We start from the raw sequence: 9,623 nt of genomic DNA, 5'->3' as shown, positions 1-9,623 counted from the left end.
ATCTTCCTATATTCGGCTGTAGATTAGAGTTCTGACAAGTAATGTAGATGAAGATTCATCCAGTTAAAAACACTCGACAGGATTGTAACATGATTTCAAATTACGATTATCACTGTATTTTTAATTTTAAAAAATCAATCGTTATTCTTATATGTAGGACTTTATTAAGTATATATATATTCTTTTTTTTAAATAAAGGTCTCTTAGTGTTGTGATCTGGGACAGACAAAAAAGCTTGCCAAGAGAAGCAAATTTGTAAAATTGCCAATAAAGGTTTTTTTTTTCCTGTTTCCTAACGTTTGACAGGCTTTATGATCCCATCTTAGAGACATACAACTCCCTTTAGCAATTTCTTTTTATTTTCTCTTTTAATACAAAAGAAACAAGCAGACAAAACCCCGTTATCCTACCGCCATTTTCCCTTCTACCCCCAACCCTGCTCCCCCAACCCTCATCCAGGAGTGCAGCCTCCCTTTGCTGCTGACTCCAAAGTCAGTTTTTCAAGGAGACATCCAAATGCTAGTTCTCTTCAATCAAAGTTAGATCCAGATCACTAAAGTCTGGTTGGAAGAGTGTCCTTTTGCTTGCTAAATTCCAATTTATTTGTCTTGCTGCTTGTACTGCTGCTGCTTCTTCTTCATCCTCCTCCTCTTCACTTTCACTGAGCACCTGGATACAATTATTAATGGGACTGCAAGGAGCTGAGGGTGACTGTGGGCTACAAGTCAAGAGCCATGATGGATAGCCACCTTCCTCAGATTTGTCTAACTGACAGACTTCCCCTGCAAATGGTTTCTGTCAAAAAAAAAATAAAGAAATGTACATTTCAACAGATTTATCTTGTGTTATAATGTCAACTTACAGGCATACATGTGAATTAGAACACTAGTATGACTTAATATAGTTATTGCTCAGTTCCAGAAATTAAATATCATTAATTACATTATTATATAAAAAGCTGCTATTATGACTAAATACCAGAGACATTTTAAGTGTTCAGCTTGCTGGGTTACAGACATAAATTTTCAAAAACTGCTTTTATTAACAAACCAAATCTGCCAAGTCTATGGAAATAGTGCTCCTATACTTTCTAATCTAAAACATTCTAGATACACATAACCAATTGTTCTATTGCCAAAGCTACTGCTACTAGGCTATCTTTATTGTTTTATAGTAATTTTATCTATGGTCTCTCCAACCTCTGGCTATAGATTGCATTCCAGAAAATCCTGGTTAACAACTTGTTCAGGGACTGTTCAAAGTTATGATGGGACTGAATGAGTGGTTTTTACAATCAGTCCTTGAAGTTCCGTTTGTCCCAGTACCCATGCAGTCACATGATCACGTGTGACCTTCCTTGTCGCCTTCCCACAACCAAATTCAGTGGGGAAGCCGGCAGGAATGGCTTCTGCTACTTTCTCCCAATTCTGCAGCACCTGCTTGCCCCTGGCCACACTTGTGCTAAGCTGCAGCAACTGCCTGTGTTCTATCCAGAGCAGTCGCCCTATGTTTGGTTGTGCTGCATCAGCCACCCATCTGCCGTTTGCAAGCTGCCTAGAATTTGTGACTTTTTGCCAGCTTCCCCACTGACTTTGCTCGTTGGAAGCTGGCAGAAAGTAGTGAGGTCCTCACTTAACAGCAATAGGAGACTACCTGGATCACCATTGCTAAGCAACACGGTCCTGCGACATTCCACTTCACAACCACATTATCACTTCCTGACAAATTCCAGTCCAATTGCTATTGTTTAAAAAAGGACCACCTGTGAACTAATCCAGAAAAAAAAGTTCAGCATTTTTCAATTAAGGATCATTGGGCAATTTTTTGCTTGCAAATATACAAAAGGGGGTAAAAAAACCAAGACCTATATTGGAATGCTTTGTTCTTCTAAGTATGAAGAGCCCTGTGAGCTGTCTTCAACTACTTTGATTCTAGTTCTCCCTAATCATGAATGGTTTCAAATAACCACTGACTCTTCTAACAACAAATTAATATCCTGCTAATACAGGTTATTATAAATCCCAGCATTCATCAAGACCAAATTATTTCACTGATGATGTTACCTAGTTTGAATAATGAAATGTCTGCATGAAAACAACCAAGCTCAGAGAGCATCAAGGACCCTTCAAAATGGTTTCAATATAACTGCCAATGCAAGTATCCTCTTTGGAAGGATCTGTGTTATATAGCAGGGCTTTTCAAGCTTTTCATCCATTGTACCACTTTTAGGATATGGCAATATCCGAGTACCACCAGTCACCTAACAAAGTGTCAAAAACTTGATGACCGAAAAAAAAAGGAAAAAAGTTATGAAGTACAGGTAGTCCTCGACTTACAACAGTTCATTTAGTGACTGTTCGAAGTTACAATAGCACTGAAAAAAGTGCCCCCCAAGCCACAGCCGAGCAAGACACCTGCCTGCCCACCCGGCGGCGCTCTTCCGCCTGTCCAAGGTTTTCATTGTTGTGAGCATTTCTGTTGAGGATTGGCAGCGGGGGTGTGTGTGTGTGGATATTTGGTTTTTACTCTGTCTGCTGGGTGGTTGCAGCAGGTTTTGGTCACTTCACATGACCCTGGGACACTGTGACCATCATAAATATGAATCAGTTGCCAAGCATCTGAATGTAAATCACAAGACCCTGGAGATGCTGCAACATTTCAGCTGATCGGCGCTTCTTCTGGGCTCAGCAGAAGTGCCAGGATCAACGCCGAGCTCCAGCTGGAGCCTGGCTCTGATCCTAGCACTTCCACTGAGCCCTGACAGCCCCAAAGCGCCAATCAGCTGGAAAGCGGCACTAATCCTGGCGCTTCCGCTGAGCCCTGACAGCCTTGCAGCTCCAGCCATCTCTCGCTCAGGCTTGTGCAGTGCTGCCACCGGTTCAGCTCATTCCTCTCCTCCGCTACCACTTTTCTAGGATGGTCGCGTACCACCTGCCAGGTGCCAATGTACCATAGGTGGTACCCATACCACTAGTTGTATAGGATCAGATCTGACATTTCTAATAAATATACCTGGAGCAAAGTCCTCAATTTACAACCACAATAGAGACCAAAAAAATTAGCTAAGTGGTGCAATCCTTAAGTGAGACATCACGTGACTGAACACGATTTTACCTTTTTTGCCCTGACGTCACATGACTGCAACTTGTGACCTTCCCTGTCAGCTTCCGTATTGATTGGTTGGGAAGGTCACAAATGGCAAATGACTGCAGGATGTTGCAACAAGTTGTAAATGTGTGAGGGTTGCCAAATGGCCAAATCATGACCACTTGACTACAGGGATGCTGTCGCAGTCATAATTGCAAGGACTAGTCATAAGTCACTTTTTTCAGCACTGTCATATCTTCAAACGGTAAGTTGAATTTTGTTGGTGTCATACACAGGTAGTCCTCAACTTAAAAATGGTTGTTTAGTGGCTCTTCGAAATTACGATGAACCCCTCCCTTATGGTCCAGATTTGAAGACAGCCCAGCTCCTTCTCATGGTCACATTTTGGGCTTGGCAACTGGCCCACATGTATGGTGGTCTGCAGCATCCCAGGGTTATGTGACTGCAATTTACAGTGTTTTATGCTGGAAACCAGCCTTTATTTCTGCTTTCCAGCAAACAATACCCATTGCAGACAATGGATTCACTTAACTTCTATGGCGATTCACTTAACCACCACTGCAAAAAATATTATAAAATTAGGTTGGTCACGTGATGATCCGACTTAATGACTGGCATAAATTTGCAACTGTATTTGCAGGCTCAATTACAGTTATAAATCGAGGACTCCCTGTAGATAATCCCCAGTTTTCCACAGTGTACTGTACTCATTTTAACCAGATTGCTTAGCACCATAAAATCATTGAATGTCATGTGTTTTGCTGCATGGAAAAATCCAGTTTTGTTTCAGTGGTTTTTCAGTTTTTCACTTCCTTTTTACTTCAATTTTTCACTGATTTTACAGGGAGGTTTCGATCAACATGACTCTGACGCCAAGTAGATGGTGCTTCCCTTCTTACCTGATTCATCTTGTAGAAATCAAGTGAGGGTCTATGCCACCTCACATCATCTTCATGGCGCCGCTTGAGACCGCATTTCCTGGTGTCCAAGTCACAAGGCTGTGAGCGGCTGCGAGGGAGGCTGTGCTGGTGCCGAAGTAGCTCTGGTGTGGAAGTGGTGGAGCTCTGGGGGGATGGCAAGAATCTGACAGGCGACAGAGAGAAACGGCGTTGCAGAGGGTAGGGCTGCAAAGTCTCTCCGGTCTCCCACGGTACACTTGCTGGCGATTCTCGAGACAGAGCCAGACTGAAAAATGGTGGACTCCTGCCACCAACAGCACCATCTTGAACACACTGATAAGAGGCACTGGGGACTGGATTGAAGCAAAGTCTGTTGGCTTCCTGAACCAGGTTCTGGGATTGTACTGCTAAAGTGTCCACGCCACTGGTCTCCCGGCGTTTGATATGTGTCCACACTTTGGAGCCCAGGGGTCTCCAAACAGCTTGCCAGCGGGAAAGGTCTTCGGGCACTGAGAGGGAACGACAGTGTCTTTTGGTAGGGGGCACAGAAACCTTTTCTGAAACCAAAGAGTTGGTGGCCAATGCTTGGGATGCAAGATTGTTCAGAGGACTGTTCTCTGGGCTGCAAGTTGGCAAGGGAAGGCTTAGGCTGGACTGTTGGTAAGAAACTGTGTTGTCTTGGAGATGGATCTTTGGACAGGGAGCTAGGTCCCTCCATGAAGTCCCCTCTGTAAAGAATAACACGAGAGAGGAAATTTAAGTTGAGAGACGCAGCTGTCATCCAGATCAGCTTAGTTAAATATTCTAATCTATGACATGTGATTTAACAAAAAGATACTGGATTCCTCACATGAAGTTGGAACACCTGTCAGCCTACTCAACATTTTAAATATTTTAACAGCAACTGTAGAATAAAGATCTGCCTGCTATATTAACTCATGATGACCTAAATTTAATAACTCTTCTCCACCTCCATTAAAATGTTTAACTTAAATCTCCAGCCAAATATTCACAATTTGTTCTTTCTAGTCCTTTACGATAATGGCAGATAAATAAGAGGTCTCTGAATTAAAGATGTGATTATTTCTTACTATGCTGGAAAGGAGATATTTATGAATCAAAAGAATAATGCTTCTTGGAGAAAATCGCATGTTCATAGAGAAGCAGCAGCATACAGAGAGAGAGGTTTAAATCATCTATATCTAGACAACACCTTCTCTATGGCCTGCAATCAGCTCATCAGAGATTAACATTTTAAAAAAGCTTCCTTAGGTTGATGGAAGACTTCAAAGAATGTAAAAGCAGAGAGGACCTATGGAAAGCTACAAAGAATCAACACTGGATGGATCCAATGGAGGAGCTGGCACCTGGGTCTGGCAAAAGCTGGGAAGCATGGAAAACGCTGAATCGACAGCGCACAGGTGTAACAAGATCCAGAGATATTCTGAACAAATGGGGCCAACTGGTGGCTTCTGCCCTTTGCAATTCTGGTGACATGCAGACAACACAAAACCTGTCTTTTGTGCCCTGATCAGTGTACACTTGAGGACCTCATAGAAGCACCACAGAACGCAATTAATGTTGCTAATTTCTAGGCAGGATCTGTTTAACTTGTACATATTTTAATCTTGTATATTTAAAATTTTATGTCATATAGTATGCCTTATGTTAATTGTGATGCTTCTGACACAAATAAACATTGTCGAATTCCATTTATAGTTGGGTGTAGTTAAAAAATAGACACTGTCACTTTTCTTTCTTTCTACTGGAGAAACTAAAAAAATGAGAACAACTAATTGAACAATTGAGAACATAATTTTGGTTTATTTAAAAACTTCCTGTTTTCAAATGTTTAACATCCCTGAGGATATAGGGCTGTTTTCCATTGTTCTCTTCCATCTTTATGGAAAAATACAATTTCTCCATATTACTGGACATTGTACACCACTATAATGCAGCTACTTCCTTCCTAATCATATCTTTAGAAAAGAAAGGCACAATACATACTATTTTAATTCTATTAAGAGTCCTTTGCCCAACACCCTATGTAACTGCAAAAACAGAATGACTCGTGAAAATCATCAAATGAGTGAAGTACCAAGTTAAAAATACATGCAGCTATGAAGTAAATACACAGAAGAAACTCTTACGAGTTGCCTATTTTTCATATGTATGACATTGGCGTTGTCAAAATAGCAAAAAAAATCAGTAAGATTATTTGAGCCAAAAACCACCACCCACAAGTAAAAATATTTGTTTGGACATGCAATTAAGGGAACTAATCTATAGTGTAAGTAAAAGACATCAATAGCGGACACCAGATAAGATTGCAAAACATAAAATTAAGATTTTAGACAAGACAGAAGGGAGAAGAGTCATTATCTTTAAGCCCAACAGAATGATAGCCATATTAAATAACCAATTTCAGCTTTAACATCATAGTTAATATAGACTAGAGCAGTGGTGGCGAACCTATGGCATGGGTGCCAGAGGCGGCACTCAGAGCCCTCTCTGTGGGCACGCGCGCTGTCGCCCCAGTCCTAGGCCTTCAGCTGGGTTTTATAAAACCTTTTCGCTTTAGGCCTCTGCCGCTGTGTGCAAAAAAAAAAAAAGGTTCAATCAATCAGCCAATTTCAACTTCTCGCGGGGAAAAAAAAAGATCTTGCAAAGTTGGAATTGATTGATTGAACTTTTTAGTCTCACCCAGTCTGCCGTTACCACCGCAGCCACGCCCACCCAATGGGCCACACCTACCCAATGGGCCACACCCAGCCAATGGGCCACACCCACCCGGCACCCAACGATGCATAAGTGGGTTTTGGGTTGCAGTTTGGGCACTCGGTCTCTAAAAGGTTCGCCATCACTGGACTAGAGTAACGTAAGCAACAGATATTATAGAACTCTTAAGACAAATATATTTTCCTGAGATAAGCCTTTACTATGTATTCCTTTAGTTTTTCTTAACTTGAAAAGTAACCTTTTGTAGAAACAAGATCCTTGAAGTAGATTCAAATTCTGACAGACCAGTAATAATCTGTACAATAAGTAAGCGAACAGGTTTAAAGCCAAATTTTATGTTTTTATAAACTATCCAGAAACTTGCTAATGAGAAAATTAGAAATTATGGAATATATTACATTACATAGTTTACCTTAAACAATACTTTCAGCCAGTGCATTAAAACATTTATATAGAAACTATTCCAATTCCAAATGTTTACAATATAATGGAGTTTTAAGGCAAATTGCTGTACAATATATGATAATAATCATATAATATAGTCACAAGATGATCAGAAAAATTACAAGAATAATTCATTTTGGGAGAGCGCATTTTCTTTCTCTCTTGCATAAAATGTGCCTAAGACAAATTGGGCACAACAACAAAAAAAGAAATTGTACAGCAAATAAAAGTCCTTCTTTTAAAAATAAAAGCTATTTTATTCAGGAGTCAATTTCAGAGACAAAGGTTGCTTTATTTTAAGGGCCATTTAGGAATCCAGTAGCATAGTATATAGCTTAAAATATGGTAAATGATAATATTAGTTATAAATAATATTATGTTCCAATATTCTATTTGTAATAAGAGTCAACATTGGTAGCATATTAATTTTAAATTTCAGAATATATGCTTTAAATTATTCACCTTGAATTTCTTACACTGCATGCTAAAATTGTTCTATTTATGTATTAAGCTTGCTATANGCATAGTATATAGCTTAAAATATGGTAAATGATAATATTAGTTATAAATAATATTATGTTCCAATATTCTATTTGTAATAAGAGTCAACATTGGTAGCATATTAATTTTAAATTTCAGAATATATGCTTTAAATTATTCACCTTGAATTTCTTACACTGCATGCTAAAATTGTTCTATTTATGTATTAAGCTTGCTATATTATTGCTATACCTTTATTATTCATCACAATAGATTTTTACTTTTTTGCTAGAGTCAGTTTTATACATCCTAAAATTTTTATGTGAGCTATTTATTCAAGACCATACATTTACCATAGGAAACAGCTTATATGGATACTGCAACATGAAAGTATGGAGAACCTCCAGTACAAACATACAGAAATAAGAAACCTACCTTTTAAAAGTTATTAAACTTTTAAAACTTTCCCCTCCTCTACAGATTGCCTGAAAATAGTAGTTCCTGTTATTATTGAACATTCTTCCAGCTTTTATCATAGTGATCACTGATTAAAAATGATCAGTGTATTTTGACCAGAAAACATAAGAAAAAGAGGACAAGAGATAATATAGGCACAAAGGGTGTAAGTCCAGCCAGATGTTCTTACCAGGCGCTATCTGGAAGGGGCTGCCACAGCTGGCCACATCAGCATGATCGGGCAAAGGCTAGGAAGAGAAACACAAGGAGTCATCATATCACAGCAAGGACCAGCACTTTATAAACATGTTTAGTTCTGCAATTCCCACCATTAAACTTCACATAACATCTCAATTTCATTTATGAGATTCTAACAGTATTCAAGTATGATGCCCACTCCCCAATTCCTACAGTATTCCTATCCCTCTAAGTCAGGGCTGTCAAACTCAATTTCATTGAGGGCCGCATCAGCATTGCGGTTGTCCTCGGGGGGGCGGGGTGTGTGTGGCCAGGGTGGGTACGGCCTACTGGGTGGGCGTGGATGGAATGGGTGTGGCCTACTGGGTGGGCATGGCCAGCTCTACATTGTTCGCGTCAAGGGTGCCTGTGGGGGCCTGGGCAGGAGCGGGACAGATCTGAGGGTCCCTGGCAGAAGGGGGTGGGACCGGGGCAAGCGCCAAGGCATAGTCCATTTCTTCATTCCTCACAAAGGGTGACACCTCCCCAGCATGCACCCAGGGGCGGGGCCGACGTGGCAGGGGCTGGTTCCTCGCTGTTTCTAGACGGCCTTGTGGAGCTAAGACTGAATGCGTTTCAGCATAGATGGCCACCACAAAATTGTACATTGGCTCCCGGCCGGCCTGGGCCAGGGCCAAGGCAGTGGGGGCTGTTCCCTCACTGTTTCCAGGATGGCTTCGCGGGCCACATGAAACCAGTTCACGGGCCACATCCGGCCCCCGGGCCTTGTGCTTGACATGTCTGCTCTAAGTAGACAACATTTAAGTGTTACCTCAAGAGAATCTTTCCAGCATTTCATTTAGACTGAATGCTGAGACAATTGAGACAAAATAATCAGAAACTGATTTATTCAAGCTTGATCACCAGCCTTTTTCATACCATGCTATCTTGTACTCAATCATAAAACTATTAACTATGATGTTTGACAGATTTTTAAAATTTCCCATTTATCTTTGCCCATATTAGATGAAAATTTTAAAGATACTTCCCTACCCCACACCACAGAAAATATGAAATTCCCGTGAAAAAAAATAAACATTTACATTTTATCCCTGAAATTAATTTATTTATTTATTTATTTATTTATTTATTAATTGTATTTATATCCCGCCCTTCTCCTTTCGGACTCAGGGCGGCTGACAAATGATAAAAAGCTAACATATTACACCTAGTTAAAATTTGATTAAAATGAAATATTTGAGAATGTCAAATTTAAAAGTAATTAAAACCCCTATAAAATCCCCTAGGCCAGTCCCGCTT

The 9,623-nt window shown here is 40.2% G+C and overlaps 1 protein-coding gene across 1 annotated transcript in view; it reads right to left on the bottom strand.

Moving 5' to 3' along the window:
• Positions 1 to 371: 371 nt before the first annotated feature.
• Positions 372 to 9,623, bottom strand: part of FAM53C (family with sequence similarity 53 member C) — a 14,947-nt gene continuing 5,695 nt past the window's right edge. Inside the window, exons 4-6 of the mRNA XM_015817885.1 lie at positions 8,317 to 8,374; positions 4,008 to 4,735; positions 372 to 795 (exon numbers count right to left, since the gene is read on the bottom strand). Coding sequence (XP_015673371.1) covers positions 520 to 795; positions 4,008 to 4,735; positions 8,317 to 8,374 — 1,062 coding nt within the window. The 3' untranslated portion in view covers positions 372 to 519. The remainder of the gene's footprint in view (positions 796 to 4,007; positions 4,736 to 8,316; positions 8,375 to 9,623) is intronic.

This window comes from Protobothrops mucrosquamatus, unplaced genomic scaffold (assembly GCF_001527695.2).
Source record: "Protobothrops mucrosquamatus isolate PMUCROS unplaced genomic scaffold, P.Mucros_1.0 scaffold653, whole genome shotgun sequence".
In the NCBI taxonomy this organism is placed as follows: domain Eukaryota; kingdom Metazoa; phylum Chordata; class Lepidosauria; order Squamata; family Viperidae; genus Protobothrops; species Protobothrops mucrosquamatus.
Note: the sequence above shows the minus strand (reverse complement) of the source record. Positions and strands in the feature narration are given on the sequence as shown.